The 19,285-nt window shown below is 37.2% G+C and overlaps 1 protein-coding gene across 3 annotated transcripts in view; it reads left to right on the forward strand.

Moving 5' to 3' along the window:
• Positions 1 to 18,652, forward strand: part of LOC108041019 (venom dipeptidyl peptidase 4) — an 85,005-nt gene extending 66,353 nt beyond the window's left edge. Inside the window, exons 2-10 of one of the 3 annotated variants that reach the window (XM_044461565.1) lie at positions 3,041 to 3,155; positions 12,868 to 13,122; positions 14,382 to 15,158; positions 15,586 to 16,039; positions 16,646 to 16,866; positions 16,926 to 17,095; positions 17,396 to 17,556; positions 17,623 to 17,828; positions 17,891 to 18,652. In XM_044461565.1, coding sequence (XP_044317500.1) covers positions 3,108 to 3,155; positions 12,868 to 13,122; positions 14,382 to 15,158; positions 15,586 to 16,039; positions 16,646 to 16,866; positions 16,926 to 17,095; positions 17,396 to 17,556; positions 17,623 to 17,828; positions 17,891 to 18,007 — 2,409 coding nt within the window. In that variant the 5' untranslated portion in view covers positions 3,041 to 3,107 and the 3' untranslated portion in view covers positions 18,008 to 18,652. Of the gene's footprint in view, positions 1 to 3,040; positions 3,156 to 6,556; positions 7,388 to 12,867; positions 13,123 to 14,381; positions 15,159 to 15,585; positions 16,040 to 16,645; positions 16,867 to 16,925; positions 17,096 to 17,395; positions 17,557 to 17,622; positions 17,829 to 17,890 lie in introns of those variants that run through there. The other 2 variants (XM_044461566.1, XM_044461564.1) reach the window with 2 other exon arrangements.
• Positions 18,653 to 19,285: the final 633 nt, after the last annotated feature.

Here is a 19,285-nt window from a genome sequence, read left to right on the forward strand (position 1 = left end):
CTGAAGACTTGGAAATATAAAACAAGTGAATTTATAGAAAGTGTTTGTAGCTATAATGCTCACCCCGTTGGGTTTTATCCTTTTTTGGATTATTTGTGGGCACATGCCACCCTTGTCGACGCGTCGATTCCTGCTAGAATTTATTCTTATTGGATTACCAACTGTGATCTTTGTCACCGTGGGCAGTAACTATAGTTATTTATATTCTCTTTTAACATCCGTGGTTATTATGTGCCATCTTTATGGAACTAACTGGCATTCAAAAACACTTATATATGAAATCGGCAAACGTCCCATAGTCTTCTCTCTGATCAGAGCCACTGTCTATGGACTTTAAAAGTTTTCCGAATGAGTATAGCAAAAGTGTGTTTTATGGAGCTTCAGTTATGGACATGGGCATTAGATTGTTTGTAATTTTTGAATTTTGCCGATTTAATAAAACTTCCTAGATCCTTGATGATTTTTGGCCTTGCAAATCATTTTTTTTCTGAGTGGATATCCTCTGGATGAATGAGACCATGGCCGGCATTTAAATTCTTTATTCTGGGAATTACCACATTGATCGGCAGTGTATACAGCTTACTGGCTAATTCGGATAATCAGGTGCTGGGACTGGCTTTGGGATTACTCATGCTGCATGAACTAGTGGTTCAGTTGGGTGTTTCCGATTTTGTAAAGGAACAAGAAGTAAAAAGACAGGAATTTCCCAGTGAACACCTCTTTTTTGGACATTTGTCGTGTAACCTTTAATTATGGCTATGCTATCACAACTAATCTATACAAATATCACTATAAATCCATTGAAAATTTAGTTTAAGTGTTTTTTGCCACGTTTCATCGGGTTTTTAGCAGTATCTATCGTCTAGTAATTAGCTGCCATTTTCTTGCCCCAACAGAAATTCAAATGAATTGGAAAAGATAGAGAATGCTCCCCAATAGAGCTCTTCCCTTCTCGATTTCTGTGAGTGACTGCCCTCTGGCTTTTCAAGTTAAGTGGATTGTGTAAAATTGATGAAACTTCTGTTGGTTCTTGCCCTATTCCCTACCCTATTTTCCACTATGTTTGTTTGTTTGGCTATCCGCCGCCTGTCGGTTGCCACTTGCAATTTCTTGTACTCGCACTTGACAAATGCACAAATGAAAAATCAAATAGTCCGGCGAGCACATTGCATCTGTTGGATTAGCAGACGAGTCGCACGGAAACCACTCGGATGAAGAGTGAGTAATCCTAGCTCCTATATCAATAACCCAGCGATTTGTCAGTTGAGCGTGGCTTATCCCTTATTCAGGGACAACAAATTCCTTGTCGCTTTTAAACTCATTAATATTTAATGTATTTAGGCAGCCTTGCAGATGTGACCGCCACTAGGGACATCAAATTCCAACTCAACCGCAAGTTTAGAAACTTAAATGGGCATTTTCGTCAAATACTTGTTTGCTTTGGTCAGTTGTTAAGTTACTTAATGGATAGACAGTCGTTAAGATTTAAAGTGGGATATTTATTTGCTTAAGCCACACAATTTTGTCAAGTCAGAAAATAGGATCACATAACAAGACATTAGTCAAGGAAAATTTAAAAAACAAATGAAGATGTGTTCTCGGTAAATCTTTTATATTGAATTTTTAACGTACAAATATAAACTTATGATACATTATAAATTTATTCCCAGCTAAACAAGTTTATTAGACACCAAAGGCAAAAGCTTTAAAGACGACTTTTGAAAGATTCATATAGATATGAAAACTACCTACCATTTCTGAGAAGAAATAATTCAATTGCTTTTGATTTCAATTCATTTTTAATTCTAAAATTGTCAATTTGTGCTTTCATTGTGTATTGCCTGAAAATTAGAATAGCTTTAACCGACTGAAGACAGATTCAAAGACAAGCTTTTAGCATCTGCTCCAAATGGAATTCAGATAAACGAAATACAATCACATCTTGTGTTCTGATCTCTTTCGACAACTTCAAAGTTTTTGGACGCTATCTCCCGTTTGACAATTTAGAAATATATTTTATGCACATTACCACAAAGGTCGCAGCACATTTATCACATTTGTTGTATGGCTGTGTGTTCTGTCCTGTTTTTGTTTATTTTTTTTATTTTTTCCCCTTGGGGATGCTGTGCTTTTATCTTCGCTTCCAGTTGGCTTTGCTCCACTCACCTACGTTGGCTGTCTTTTTATAGTCGGCTACGCAATTCAATTTATTTGGTATTTCTTATTTATTTTACTTTTTCACTTTTTTAACGTTTTCCTCCTTTTGGGCTCTTGGGCTCTCTTCGTTCGCTGTGCCACTGACAATTGAAAACCGCAGCCAGGCGGGCAAACAAACCAACCGACAAACAAACAAACAAGCAAGCCAGCGTTTATAAACGCGGCCATTCTCATTGTACAACGGGGCGTATGAGTTACGAGTTATGTGCAATGCACAGTTTGGCTGTCTGTGTTTGTGTGCCTGCCACAAAAACTTCTTAGTCTGTCTTCGCTCCTTTCTCAATTCGGATTTTCTTGGTTTCGTTTGTTTGCTCATTTAAATTGTTTAATTTGCATTAAGTGACAGGCAGCAGTTATTTTCTTGGGATAAATTACACGCGTCCCTGTGGCCTTAAAAGAACGAAAACATATTTAACATATTCAGCAAGGAAAAATTTCTGTTATTACATAACCCTCCGTAAAAGTAAAACTTAATTATAAATAACATAACAAACGATTTGAACAAGTAATTCACAAAATATAGATGTATATAACCAAAAAATAAACGTGCAATGTTATAAATCCCTGCATCAGTTAGAATGCCTAGAAAAATAAACGACAAAGAGAAAACGTTTTAAAAACAGATGTGAACATTTTTGAAAAGTATGTGAAGTGCAAATAAAATGTGTGCAATAAATCATTGCTAAAGTGTCAGAATAAATGCGAAAAAATGCCGAAGAAATGTGGAATGCAAAACGAGAATTGCCGAACTGGAAACTGAATGAAATACCAAACCAATTTAATTGCATATAAATAAAACCCATTTTATTTATTTTTTTTATAGCAGCCATAAAGTAGTAAACTTCATGCAAAGTTAGACGCGGAAACCTGAGTAATTAAAATCAGATAAAATGTCTGGTAATGATGTTTCGGTGACTGAAACAGCACAAAGTGATCAGGTATGTAATGGTGCTAAACATTTTAAAATCTTTCTTTCAAGAATAAATAAAAACTAAAAAACAAATCCTCCAAAACCAATGCCCACAACTCACACATAATTGCCACGAAAAATATTGCATGCATTTAAAGCTTTTACAACTATGAAAACAGAATAGTAATGAAACCCTTTGATCCTACGCAATTAAAGTATCAACTTTTATTTGCATATTCACTGTTTGATTGCTGGCATGATATATATTTGCTATGATTTTTGCAGACCGATTTTTGGTTGCATTTTGGTCCGGATATTTACCAAAACCCAATTGTTTGTCCTGCATATTTCATGGTTGCCCTTGCAAGAAGGGAAGAGTGCATGATAAGTGGTTAGGCGATTCCAACCCATCGTTCTGTTTGAATATTAATTTTTCCCACAATGATTTTTCTATGTATGTTTTTTTGCATAAATTATGGGCGTGTTTAAGGGAGTTCTGGGCGTTATTCACGTAGCACTTAAAACATATTTATGCATATGGTTATTTTGTTGAAATTTTATTGCCTACATTTAGGTGTTTGCCACACGTACGCACACCCATACGTGTGGGCTGTGGGTTTGTGTGTCAAAAAATATAATTTATTATGTCTACGCATTCTAATTCTCGTATTCCCGTTGAAATGAAAATGTTTTTCATGCCGGCTAAAAAGAGTGAAATGTTTCCCAGGCTGTAATGCGAGAGAGAAGATTAAACATGGTTTATAGAACAATTATTGAGCAGCAGTAAATGGCTATACTTTTTGTATTTAACTGAATTCAGATTTTAACAAAAAAGTGTCATTGATGACAATGAAAAGCAGCTTATTGAAAGATTTTATAACTATCAGAATTATTATTTAATATAAAGTCAGAAAATGTTTAAAGTTTTTTGCCAGTATAGAATTAATGGAATAATAAAATAAATTTTTAAAGGAAGATTCACAATTTTAAAAGATTAGGGTCAATGTGGTCGTACAAATTTTAAATATGTCCGAAATATTTATCTAAAAGTATTATGTCCAGAATAAAATATGAAAGAATAAAAAAGCCAAATTAACTGATTACATATATGTATGTTGCATTTAAAGCAACAAAGAAAAATGTATAGTCAAATACCACGAGCCTTTGACCCTTTTGTCTGCAACTTGATTACATATCAGTTATGACAACACTTGGCGTTGCCATCCTCAATTAACATGACTCGTTACCATGTTTCCAGTATCCTTCAAATGGGCTGCCAAAAATCAAGCAAACTTTGCTGCTTTTTGGCGCACTGATCAAGCACTAATCAAATAGGCCCTCAAAGCAGCCAGCCAGCCAGCCAGCTCATGGCAAATTGTTTGGTATTTACATATCATTTGTGTACGTCCAACCCCTTTCTGCCAGGAAGAGAATCGAAAGACTGCTCATTACGCCAGACGACATCGGAAGATTGTGGGTCGGAGGTCGGGCTGGGCGATTGGAGATTGGAGATGGGGAAGGAGCCGTGACACAGTTAAAGGGCGAGAGTGCACAAATTTGCTGGTGCCCTGCCAAGTGGGCTAACGATTTTGTGTCCGTTTTGTCTGTGTCTATGAAAGACTACACCCAGAGAAAAAAATCAACATAAATTTCTTTAAAAACTCCGAATTTATTCAAAGATAAAAAATTGATAGCACAATTAATTTCTTTTGGTTTAAATATAAAACTAGGCTTAGGGCAACTTTTAATTAAGCCTTGTTGAAAAATATTTGTATAATAAACGTAAACGTACAAAAAAACATTAAAAAATCGATTTTTTCATTTTAGTTCTTTAAGACAAGTTTCAATTTATTTTTAAACCTCAAGGCGCCACTAAGACTCTTCACAAATAATTAAAGGAAACTTAAGTATTCTCAAATTAAATCGTTTTTGACATTGATTTAGAAAAACTTTTCGGCATGTAGCTATATCGTTAGTTTTTTTTCTTTTCCTTTTTTGACTTTTTTCTCTGTGTCGGTGTGTTTGAGAGCGAGGCGGTCGACATTTGGTCGTTATTTGATCATCATTAGCGATACGAATCGGGTAGTCTGAATGCAAGTAAAGGGGGGCCGCCTGCATGTGGGCGCCTCTTCATTGTCCCTTACCCCCCACACCTACCCCTGTTTCCTGCCCCCTCCCGCATCCCAGGGATCAAGGGTCGCGCCTCGATTTGCTTGGCTGCACCGAAAAGTTGCAACAAAAGTTTCGTTCAGCCGTTGGTTCCCCCTTTGTGTTGAGCTTGACTTGGTTGGCTCTTTGATTAAACCCAAAATCCGGCGGGAGTTGGCCAGAAACCCCATTGATGGCTGGGGGCTTACGTAGTGCCAGAGTGTAATTAAATAATTGCGGTGAGCACTGCACTCGCCAAACCAAATCGAGCTAATGTATTTGGTGCAAAATCTCACTCGGTCCATTTTCTTTTTTTTTATTCCTCTTTTTATTTGGATTTTTGGTGCTGTTTTTTTTCTTTTGGCCCGTACTGCCATAGTTTTTGGCTCGTTCCAAGTTTGATTTCGTTATTTACTTTACTAGACTTTGGCGCAAATTTCATTTCATAACTTAGTTTTCGTGGTTTTCCCGATGGGGGATTCAAGAATTCTTGTTGATCTAATTTGTTGAGGTGGAAATGTTGAGTTGAACTAAGTTGATAGCAAAACTTTACACTACTTAAATTTAGATATAAACCATTATCTAAATAGCTAAGGCGTATATTTTAATGCAAATATGTTCAATATAAGCTTTAATCTGTACCTATTTAAAATTTACAATTAAATTAGTTTTTATAAGCTGCACTATGCTTCCCGTTCTAGCATGTTTTCTTAAAATGGTTTTAAAATTTATGAACGCTTTATATAGTATTTAAGAACCATAGTTTGAAATATTTAAGTTATTTAAATAAAAGTGAAAAGTGATTCCCGGATATTGTTTAATTTTTAAATGTTTTACAATTATACGTGCCAAATTTGTTCAAATTTGTAATTATTAGTTAATCAGAAAAATCCCTTTAAACATTAAGGATTTCTAAAGTAATTTTTAATGAAAATTTACTACAAAAATGTTGAAATTATAAAAACAAAATTAATATTAACGAAAGAGAAATAGATGTTGCCAGTTGTGACTAAAATCAAACAATCAAGTTTTTACCATCTTTAAAAAATATACATTTCTTTGAAAATACCCAAAGAACCATTCTTTAAATTTCTAGAAGCATTTATTTAAGTTGATCAATCAGTTCAGAGGTTAGAGAATGAATTTGCCGCGTTGCCTTTTATCCTTTGTGTTGTGTTCATTCTTGTAGTTAAAGCTTGCCCCTTTGTTTCTGCTTCAATTTGTGTTTGCCGTTGGATGTCCTTCTGCTTTGAGTCTTACACACACCCAACAGAGCACACGAACAACCATGTCCATATGGAGTATCCGCACAGAGAAACAGATTTAACAGGAAGCTGTCCACAACCAATTTTATGTGTGTTCCTTTTCTCCCCGCCAAAAAAAAACCAAAACAAGTATCATCTGCCAGCCACTGCCAATGCAGCTGCACATCATCAATATTATCGCTACCACAAGCAGCAACAGCAACAGCAGCAACAGCAACAAAGCTGCCTGCGACAGCAGCAAAGACAATTGCAGTGGGAGCAACAGCAACAGCAGCAGCAACAGCAACAGCAGCAACTGCAACACCAACTGACCAACAGCTCCAGCGAGTTTGATGAGTTCCACTGGCCCAGCAAACAGACGGGAGGCGAAAATCTGGGTGGGAAGATCTATATAACACCCGCAGACATACCGCCGCCACCTCAGCCTCCTCAGCAGAGTGGCAGCAACAGTCACAGCCACCACAATGGCAACAAGGGCAGGCAGCAGCAGCAGCTGCAACATACCCACTCCATCCTCCACTCCCACATCCACCCACATCCGCACCCGCACCACCAGCATGGACATCGCACACCGCCGCACCGCTGCAAATGCGAACACCCATCCATCGAGCTGATGGGCTACGAGGACTCGGTCATCGCCACCGCCACCGCCACCAACACCGCCGCCAATGTGGGCGTGGCAGCGGGTGTGGGTCGCCACCAGCATCCGCCCTACTACTACAAGGCGGCGGTGGGGCGAAGGACGAGCACCAAGCTGCACGAGTCCATGCTGGGCGGCGGAAGTAGTCTGGAGGACGACGACGGGACCAGTGCCGGCAGCTTCGGGGAGGGCATGTCGCGGTTTAAGGTAAGGCGGGGGACCAGTGATGACCAGGTCACTCGGATCAGACCATCTCATCTTCCCAAAGATTCTGAAATAAACTATCCGGAACCAAAGTAAACCATAATGACCTTTTTGAAAAAAAGTACTTAAAGTTAGGACGGTATTACCAACAATAGTGTTTTGAATGCTAAGACTGGCCTTAAAACTCCATTTATTATCGCTGCTCATTGATTACATGTTTAACTCATAATGCCATTTTTAAAATTCGAAAGAACTTAATACGAAATTAACTATCAAAAGGCTATTATTCAATATAGTCAAAATAACCATCAATAAATGGTGTTAATATAATATATATCTAACTTAAAGGATGGGTGAAAATTAAACACTCCATGAACTCTAACTACATATTGAAAACAATATACCGTTTTTTTAAATCCACGAAATACAATAACTTCAAAATACATAAAGCAATTCCTTTTAACGCGAACATTAAAGATAGGGAAAGTATGTGCAAATAACGCAATAAATTTATTTACCTGCCATTATTTAGGGCCTTTAAATCATCTTTATTGTGTTCATCCAAACTCGGTTAACGTTAAAATCAACAAAAAATGGATACATATGCTCTTGAGCGAACGCTAAGGATTAACAATTCTTTTCTTTTTTGATAAACCTATTCGATGCACTCTTGACCTAATGTAAACTAAGAGATTTAACGGGCAGAAGTCTAGACCGGCATCTCTGCAAGGGATTGGCCAACATTTGGCATAAAGCTCGACAGCTTTGGGTGCTCAGTAATTAAATTGATTTGTCCATGAGTGCGAAAATGAGCCGCTGATTGACCACAATGGCCATCCTGATAAACACAAGATGAATGGGCAGCTAATATATCAATCGAAAATGTGGGAGTGCTTGTGGTTTACTGGGAGCTGTGTCTGTCTCTTTATGTCTCTGTGGTTTTCCATCAACAGGTGGTGGTCCATGAGAGGCAGGACTTGATTGTGGGCATTACCACAAAGTACACGAGATAAACGCGCAGAGCTTAATAAAAATAATGGACTAAGTAATGAACTTAAAAAAGTGTAAATCGTTGGACTTGAATTCAATCGGCATACATATTATTTGTAGAATTTGAGCGGTTTTAATTATTTATTCCATAAAACTGTTTTATTTTAAGAAAGTTATTTATATTTATTTTATAAGATCAATATAACATTATAATTTTAAATATTTATAATTATTTGTATACAAAACTGGTTTACAAATACCAAGTTTTATTATAATTTAAGAAGTCTTAAATATATATTTATTTATTATTTTCAATTAATGTAAAATGCATTTAAACTATCTATTTTTATATCCATGCGATTATTTTCCCATCATATTCATGAACTTTTACACTTAAACCAGCTCTGCATTTTCCACTCCTTAATCAACGACTTACTCATGCTCAATTGGCACTAGACCTAAAGTAATTATGTCTGGCCCCCAAGCTCAACCTTCGTGTACAGCTCATTAGTTAAACACGTTTAAATGAGTGCAGAATTAGCAGCAGCATAAAAAACAGGGGCAAATTGGAGCCCCCGAAGAGTGACACACCCAAAACAAAGCAAATTAATTAATTCTGGGGTAGTTTAATGAAAAGCCAAATGACAAAAAAACCAAAAAGCCAGAAAAACTGAGTCCCCAAACCCGACAACGGGTCATCAATTTTTTTGGGCTTTCCTGTGGAGGGGCTTGGGTAGAAGTCTCAAATAGTTGTCCGTCACGTGGAAGCGATTATGTCCTAGCAGCAACATGACAAATAAAGACTAAACAAAAAGCGAAGCAGGACAAGTATGCGACATGTGGTGCAACAAGGGTGGAAAATTCCACATAGCTTGGCTGGTAAAAACTCCAACAACTGCCGGAAGTCCAGCAAACGAATCCTGTTCCGCTGAGGGATCAGGCAAAAATAGAGCTCTCAAAAACCTTTCAGTTTCATATTTATTAAATGAATCCAAGATTGGGATGTAGGGTGTGAGGTGAGTACAGGTAGCTGACTAATTGCGGCACATTGTGCAGCGAATTCAATGGGAAATCCCAAAACAATCAAGCCAAAAAATGTCTGAATGGACATTGATACGATTGGAGCTGTTCAACCGTTAGCCCGGTGAATAAAATGGCTAGGAACGTGGGCAAGTGTAACAGAATGTCTGTATTTATGTGAAAGATGGAATTCTCTCAGGGGATTATTTTGCCATGAGTGAGCCAAAGGCTTAGGTGATTCACGAGTGGAGTTCGGTCAATCATTCATGTTTAGTAAACTAAGTTTATGTTATGTCCCTCTTATTATTTTCTTAAAATAAATTTGTTTAATAAACACCTGTGTTATTAAATTTAAGTTTAGTTAACTTTGTGTTTTTACATTTTGTTTAAATACGTTACATTTCATTCTTTGGTTTAATTGACTAAGTAATTTGAAACGCAAATTGTACTAACTAATATCTTTTATTTTAATTTTTGTCAGTCAGATTTGTATTAAATTAACGATAAGTTAAAGCTTGATTACGTTAGTTTTTAAGAAATTTTTGATAAAATTATCAAAAACGAATTTTTAATGTTTTCTTAATAATAACTTTTCAATAATGTTTCTCTATCAATAGCTTTATAAGCCTGTTAAACCTACCATACAATATAACTAATTAAAAAACTTCCAAAACAAAACCCACTTCTAATTTGAATAAAATTCTCTTCCTATTGTTCCCACAAACTCAAATCCCAATCGCATTGAAATCCAAGAGGAACCATAAATTGTGTGTACATATGCCATGGCAAAACATATAAAATGCTGCAAAGTTGTAACTAACATGTCTTCGACGTTGCCAGTTGTGCCTCGTTGGGACTATAATTTATCCAAGAGATTTGGGGAGTAGCTACGTGGTCAATGGGGAATCCCCTACACGTGTCGTTGGTTTTTCGACTTCGTTACTTGTTCTTTTCTTCGACTTTTGCCTTTGTGAGCTGGCATTTCTGTAGTGCTTCGATAAAGTGCAATTATTAAATGTATGCACTCTGTATGTAGACGTGGCTATGCCAAAAGGTGCAGCCGAGCTGAGTTTGTATAACTGGTTTTTCCAGAATTCTTAATAATGTTATTTTCATATTGGTGTGGTAAACAAGTAGTTTTTATTGTGCAGGTTATTGGAATTAATATTTTTGTTATTTTTATTTTGTATACCTATATTTAACGATATAAAACATATTATGTATTAACCTAAAATACTTGTAAATGTTAATGTATGAAATTAAATATTTTTTAATTAAAAACAAGAGAGATCGCTATAGTCGGGTGCCCCGACTATCAGATACCCGTTACTCAGGTAAAGGGAGTGCGAGGGAGATACATTTCGATAGGTATTGATAAACACGATAAAACTGCATTTTTACTTTTCCGAAATATTTAAATTTTTAAAATCGTATATAAGCGATTGTGGGCGTTAAAGGGGGCGTGGCACCATTTTGAAACAAACTTGCGCTGCGTAGGAACTCCTAGAATCTGCTTGCAAAATGCCAATCTTCTAGCTTTTATTGTTTCCGAGATCTCAGCGTTCATACGGACAGACAGACGGACAGACGGACATGGCTATATCGACTCGGCTAGTGACCCTGATCAAGAATATATATACTTTATAGGGTCGGGAACGCTTCCTTCTAGCTGTTACATACTTTTGCACGAATACAATTTACCCTTTTACTCTACGAGTAACGGGTATAAATATATCGCTTGAAAAATGAAAATTTATTTTTTTGTAGGCCTTAGAGAAAATGATGAAAATAACCAAGCCTGGGGTTTTACTATGGAGCTTTAATTGGAAAGTGATTTCTATTCTTGAGGGGAAACTTTAAAAATGTTTTATCAAAATGTTCCCACAATTGGCATTGTTTTTTTAAGGAAGTTTGTCTGTTAAACTTATTTGTAGCAGAATGTATTCAGGCGACGCACAAATTTTGGCTTCATACTATGAATTGGAGTAGCCAAAATAAAGAACACAAACCATAAAAAACTTCTCCAGCTGCAGGCCACAAAAGACACCATAACCTTGAGCTGAAACAAACAAATACCATTAAATAATCACAAAAAACTATCATGCTCTGCCAAAAATCCATTGACATGATTTGACAAAAAAGCTGAAAGCAGAAATCAGTAAAGTGCAAAAGCGTTTCGTTTAATGATAGATTTCAACAGCTCAATTATCACATCGAAGCCGAGATAAATAAAAATGGAAAAAACCAAAAACAAAAGCGCTACATGAATTTGTCGTTTTGGGGCGTGGACAACTTCAATTATTTAGTCGCGTAATGTAAAATTATGTAAAAGAAACAAACAAACTTGGCGAAACAACAGACAGGTTAAACAAAAATGTGCTCGATACGAAAAAAGTAATTTCTGATTTTATTTACTTACGTCATGCGGCAATCGCTCTGAGTCCCCACTTACCCCCTCTCCCACCCATTTTACCTGTACATACTCAGTATACTGACCAGCGCACAAACCAGTTATCGGCGACCCAGACTGGAGTTTGGTTAACAAAAAACTACTTTCATTTTCGCTCTCCACTTTTTGGACTCATTTGGCTGCCGTTCCATCTCCCTACATAACCTTATCCCAAATCTCTCCTACCATGTCTTATGCATTTTGCTGTGGTTTCAGCGAGTTGAGTGGAACGCGCTGAGCGAATGGATATAAGAAAGAAAAAGTCATTGCGCATGCGCAACGTTACTTTCCATATAATACATATATATATGTATATACGTGCCTGGAGTCGCTGATTGGGTAGAAAGATTGTACCCAAATTGGCCAAAGTGCGCATTTCGTTCGAGCCTTTTAATTTGGCCTGGCCAAGTTGCATTTTTTTGGTCAGCCCAGAAGGTGGCTGACTACAGAAATGTGAACGGAAAACTAGGAAACGAAGACCGTTCGAAATGAATGCCAATTTCCATGCATGAAAAAAGGTTAACGAACTCGCTGGTTTCTCACTATAATTTATTTTCAAGTTTGTTGCAGTAAACTTCGTTATTTATTAACTGGTTGTTACTAATTTCCGTTTGTGGGAAAAGCCAATATGAGCATTTATGGTCCTAGGAGCAAAACATATTTTAACAAAAAGCTTACTCTATTACTCTATAATTTTTAAAATTACGATTACATAAATATTCTCTTATAATTATTTTGCCATTAAATATTAAATAGAAACTTAATTCTCCGAAGTGCATAGAGTTTGCCAGAACGAAATTCTAATAATAAAATATAGTTAAAAAAATGTATTTATATTTGAAGAATGGATTTGGATTTTATTGTCCATACCTAAATTCTCCTATTTGGTTTAATAAATAAGTTAAGAATAGCAACGTATTTGTTGATCTCTTAAAAGAATTTAATAAAAATTCAAAATTAAATTTAGGATAACCCTTTTATTTTATTTTCCTAATATTTCCATAATTTTGATTCCCTCGAACAGAATCTGATGCATACCAAGGAGAAGAAGCGTCGGGTGCGGATAATCCTGAGCGTTGTGACGGCGGTCATTGCGTTAGCGCTTTTGGCCACCGCCCTTGTGTTCATTCTTAGGACGGACGAGAAGGATGGTGACGACTCTGACTCAAACTCCAATAACGCCATCAATCTGGAGGATGTTCTTAACGGCCACCTATATGCCAAGCGCTTCAACGGCAGCTGGAGCAACGGCAACAGTCTGATATACAAAGAGAATGCGGTAAGTTAATACAAATTCAAATTTGTTTGTTACTATTTCCCAAAAAAAATATTTTCAGAAATTATAAGACATAAAATCATTTTTAAAAACAAAGTTTCAACGATAAAATAAAAATTTGTTTTTTAATTTAAAATTAAAAGAAAACAAGAAAGGAAAGCTAACTTCGGGCGGAGCCGAAGTTGATATACCCTGGCAGAATATTCTGTAAATTATATTCTCAAAAATTATTCATATGATGCATTCTTAATACTCATAAAAAGTCCCAACTTCCTAACTTTAAAAACACCAAAGTTTTGGCATTTCCGATCAATCAGTTATGTAGCGGCTATAGGATATAGTCGGCCGATCCTTATAAAATTTAGTATGTCGGATTGATTGGCCAAAAATAAAACCCATAGAAAATACCAACTTCCTAACTTTAAAAACACCAAAGTTATGGCATTTCCGATCAATCAGTTATATGGCGGTAATAGGATATAGTCGTCCGATGCTTATGAAATTCGGTAGGTCGGATTGATTGGCCAAAATAAAACCCATAGAAAATCCCAACTTCCTAACTTTAAAAACACAAAAGTTATGGCTTTTCCAATCGTTCAGTTGTATGGCAGCTATATGATATAGTCGCCCGATCCGACTCGTTCCGACTTATATACTGCCTGCAATAGAAAGACAACTTTTGGAAAGTTTCAAGCAGATAGCTTTAAAACTGAGGGACTAGTTTGCGTAGAAACGGACGGACGGACGGACGGACAGACGGACGGACAGACGGACGGACATGGCTTGATCGACTCTCCTGGTGATGCTGATCAAGAATATATATACTTTATAGGGTCGGAAATGTCTCCTTCACTGCGTTGCAAACTTTTGACTGAAATTATAATACCCTCTGCAAGGGTATAAAAACATATAATTTGTCATTTAAAAAAGAATGCAAGACTTTTTGAAAGTATCTACTATCGTAGCTTAAAGTTCGAAATAATTTAAAAATGTAAACATTTTAGTGTTAAATACAAACTCCCAACTTATCTTGGAAAACAAAACTAAAAGTAAAAAATAATTTTATTTTTTGTAATTTAAAATAAAAAGAAAAATCATTTCTTAGAGTGTAACTATAATATTATACAAGACTTTTTGAATGTAACCATTTTAGCACCTAAAATCGGAACCGAAATAAAGTAGTGCATAAGTCATTAGCAAGTGAAGCTTACAATTTTAGACCGTAATTAAAATTAATATTTTTTCCCCCTGGTGTCTTTTAGTCTATCATGGAGTTCGATGCCAAGACGGGAGTACGTTCCGTCCTGCTCGAAAATTCCGCGCACTATGTGCTGTATGAGAAGTCTGCGGATGGGCTGTTTCTGCTGCTTGCCAAGAACTACAGGAAGAACTTCCGGTACAGCTTCCTCGCGGAGTACGACCTGTACAACCTGAACACGAAAACGTTTACTCCGCTGACCATCCAGAACGAGCAGCGGTATCTGAGCATGGTACAATGGTCGCCGGCGGGAAATGCCCTGGTGATCAACTACGACCGGAATCTGTACTATAAGGAGAGTGCTTTGGAGCAGGAGATCGCGCTCACCAGCGATGAGCAGACGGGTGTACTCAATGGCATTCCCGATTGGGTGTACGAGGAGGAGGTCTTCAGCTCCAATGTGGCCACGTGGTTCAACCCGTCGGGCACCCAATTGGCCTTCATCAAGTTCGACGACTCGTCCACGCATCCGATCAATTTCCCCTACTACGGCGATGCCGGAGATCTGCGATATCAGTATCCACTGCACCAGGTGATCGCATATCCCAAGGCCGGATCGTCGAATCCGCGAGTGGAACTAGTGATGGTCGATCTGGAGAGGGCCGTTGCTGGTAAGGATTTTGTGACCGTGATGCCGGTGCCAGCTGCGCTTAATACGGAGACAGACTATATTGTAACCGTGGTCAGTTGGGTGGATGATGCCAATGTCCTGTCCATCTGGATGAACCGCATTCAGAATGCCGCGTATGTCGTGACTTTCAGTGGGCTAACCAGGAAGGTGGTAAGTTTTTTATATTTATATGTAACAGTATAACTTACTTAGTGAGCCATAAAGTATACACTCATCTATAGTTAGGCAAAAGTTTTAATAGTTATCAACGTTTTTATTTTACAATATGATTCCTATATTGATGAACATATAATCGTCATCATTCATTGTTAAAATTTATACAATTTTATTCGCATACAAAATTTGTTTGAAAGGTATTTTAGTGGTATGATTTTATTAATAAATTTTTTACACTATAGCTTTACTATTTTGTTCTTTTAAAACTTGAAAAACCGTAATAGGTCAAATTGTTATAAAACATTTGTTAAATTATTAATAGAAATATATTGGGATGTGAAGTGGAATTGTACGGAACTATTAATTTTTAATAATTAAATCTAAAAAAAAAATATTTTTATACTTCTATATTCTCTTGCAGATCTACAGCGCGGAATCGAAGACCGGCTGGGTTGATCTCTATACCGCTCCCTTCCGAAACCGCAACGGCTCCCGTCTGGCCTTCGTCCTGCCGCACAACAATTACAAGCACGTCCAGCTGCTTAGCTCCACGGTGTCCAGTGCTGAGCTACAAACGCTGGAACCCCTGACCGAGGGCAAGTACGTGGTGGACAGCATCCTGCACTGGGACGGGGACAACGACATTATCTTCTACACGGCCAACACGGAGGATCATCCCGAGCAGCTGCATCTGTACGCCATTCGGGCGCTGGCCAAACAGAGCCCCAAGTGCCTCACTTGCAACCTGATCAAGTCCGGGGATGTACAGCAGACCTACTTCTCGGCCACCTTCAACGACAAGAACCACATTGTGATCACCTCGCTGGGCCCCGGAATTCCAACTAGCCACATATGCGAGTGGAAGTTTGAAAACTGTAAGTTTGGCCAAGCACATTTGTATAGCCTTCCAGAAGGCATTAAAGGGTACATTTCCGACCCTAAAAGAAGGACCGTCTGTCCGTTTCTTTGCAAACTATGCCCTCAATTTAAAAGCTCTGTTTTTACGAAACTTTAAAAAAATCCTTATTTGTGTAGCATGTAGTATATAAGTCGAAACAGCCCGGATCGGCATATAAATCCTGCAGAGACAGAAAATATCCATATACTCCGACATATAGTTTTTTTAGCTTTTTCATAAATTTTAGTTATATACATAGGAACGATAGGGAAAAAAAGTAATATAAGTATAACTTCATGGTTTCTTCTCTCTAACGATTCAAAAATCACGGTTTTACTCTTAATAAAATCGGACGACTATATCATACAGCTGCCATAGGAATAGTTAATTTTTAAAACAGCTGCAAGTGCACATAAACTTTGACTTGCCGAGGATCCACAAAATTGGTAAAATTATAAACCCTGGGTAGGCCCATGTTTTAAATCGGGTTTCATATTAAATGATTTTTCGGTGTAAAAAACATTTGTATTAGTAGAACTGAAACTTATTCTATTAATTTTTATTTGTCTTGTTCATTGTGCAGCTCAAGTAGTTATCTCGAATGTGCTCGACTGGGAAACCAATGAAAGCCTTCGTGCCAAACTGAAGGGCGTGGCCATGCCTTCGCACAAGATCCTGACAGTGAACATTGACGGTGGCTTCCAGGCGAAGGTTCTGCTCCAGCTGCCTCCCAATTTGGACACCAGTGGCGCAACCAAATACCCCATGCTTGTGGATGTCTATGGAGGACCAGATTCCTACTCTGTGAGCTAGACAAAGACTGAGGAAAATAATGCAATTTAACAATTCCTTGTTTTATGAAGGTAACCAACAAATGGATGGTGGACTGGGGCACCTATCTGACCTCAAATCAGTCTGTGATCTATGCCAAGATCGATGGTCGAGGATCTGGACTCCGGGGCGAGAGTCTCCTCCATGCCATCTACCTAAAATTAGGCACCGTGGAGATCAGTGACCAAATTAACGTTACAGAGTAAGTTAAATCCATACGAAAAATTAGTAATTTAAGATTAGGCTTGTACTAGTGTTGCTACAGGTACTAGTATTTCCTACCTGGGTGAAGTAAACTGTGTTTCCAAAAAAATAAATACCTAATGTTTCTAAAAAAGGTTAAAAAATGTAAACATTTTTTAAATTTACATTTTTTATGCCTTTTTATTCAGACATATTTTTCGTTTTGCATTTTACTTATCCATAGAATTTAACCAAAAATTGTTGATTTTCAGAAAAAACTCAAGAAAACTTTTTAATTAATAACCCACAATTTTTTCAGAGCCCTCTCTAAAATGTACGACTACATTGATGCTGAACACGTCGGCATTTGGGGCTGGTCATATGGTGGCTACGCAGCTGCCATGGCTCTGGCCAATGATCAAAGCAAAGTGTTCAAATGTGCAGCCTCGATAGCTCCCGTCACGGATTGGGCTTACTATGGTGAGTAGCTATTCTTCTTTAGTTAGTTTTTTAGTAACCTATCTAAAAAATACATCTTCGTCACAGATTCCATTTACACAGAGCGCTATATGGGTCTGCCTAACACGAATGAGGTTGGCTATGCCAATTCCAGACTAAGCACAATGGCCGTGAAACTGCGGGGCAAGAAATATTTACTGGTTCATGGCACACTGGATGACAATGTTCACTACCAACAGGCCATGATCTTGGCCAAAAATCTGGAGCGACAGGACATTCTCTTTAAGCAGATTGTAAGTACCTTTCTTTACTGGTCCGATTCATGATAATTCACATTACAAAAATACTTTTACAGAGCTACGCTGATGAGGACCATGGTCTGACCAATGTGCGTCCGCATTTGTATCATTCGTTGGATCGCTTCTTTGGCGAATGCTTTGCTAGCAGTCGCCTGATGAAAAGTGCCAAATAAACAGGGCAATAAGTGCAATCCACAGACAAATAAAAACAGACATTATAGAGTATAATTGCCAGATAATATCAAATAATGATTAGCTGTGTCTTGAAACATTTTTTCAGCTGCAACTAGAAAAGTGAAAAACAAAAATTGGTACTTAAAAAGTTAATAAATTGCAAATTAAACAAAAACTTTAAAAACTAGTTAATCAGACAATTCAAATTGATATAAAGTTCAAGTGCTTAAACAAAAAGATTAAACAAAAACTATAAATCAACATATTGCAGGTCCAAAAGTGTTATCAGATAACTTGGAACAATAATCTTTTCAAATTGCATTTTAAGACATTTTAAACTTAAAGAAAACAAATAAAATGAACATCAAATTATTTAAATAGCTGCAATTGAAGGGAAAACATTGTCTAGCTAGTGCCTGATTATATTGCTAATATAAAACATGTATTGTAGATATTGCAATTCAATTAATTGTGTATCCAAACACTTTTCAAGCGCTCCAATCTAAGCTTACCAATCCCAATTCTGAAATTAGAATTGGTAAATAACTTCCTGTATAGTGAAAACCTAAAGTAGTTTGTAATTTTTTGTAGCTTTTTAGTTTGCTACTTGTAAAAAAGTAAAAAAAAATTGTAAATAATAAAAAAAACAAGAGAGAACGCTATAGTCGGGTGCCCCGACTATCAGATACCCGTTACTCAGCTAAAGGGAGTGCGAGGGAGATGGAGATAGAAACTTTGATCACGCATAACTTTTTAACGAATGGTCCGATTTGAAAATTGTTTTCTACATTTCGATAGGTATTGATAAACACAATAAAACTGCATTTTTACTTTTCCGAAATATTTAAATTTTTAAAATCGTATATTAGCGATTGTGGGCGTTAAAGGGGGCGTGGCACCATTTTGAAACAAACTTGCGCTGCGTAGGAACTTCTAAAATCTACATGCAAAATGCCAATCTTCTAGCTTTTATAGTTTCCGAGATCTCAGCGTTCATACGGACAGACAGACAGACAGACAGACAGACAGACAGACAGACAGACAGACAGACGGACAGACAGACGGACAGACGGACAGACGGACATGGCTAGATCGACTCGGCTAGTGATCCTGATCAAGAATATATATACTTTATAGGGTCGGAAACGCTTCCTTCTAGCTGTTACATACTTTTGCACGAATACAATATACCCTTTTACTCTACGAGTAACGGGTATAAAAATAGTTGTTAAATGGCTTTTTGTAAATTAGAAGACAACATTGTGTATAGGCAACCG

Source organism: Drosophila rhopaloa, unplaced genomic scaffold (genome assembly GCF_018152115.1).
Source record: "Drosophila rhopaloa isolate 14029-0021.01 unplaced genomic scaffold, ASM1815211v1 contig_47, whole genome shotgun sequence".
In the NCBI taxonomy this organism is placed as follows: Eukaryota; Metazoa; Arthropoda; class Insecta; order Diptera; family Drosophilidae; genus Drosophila; species Drosophila rhopaloa.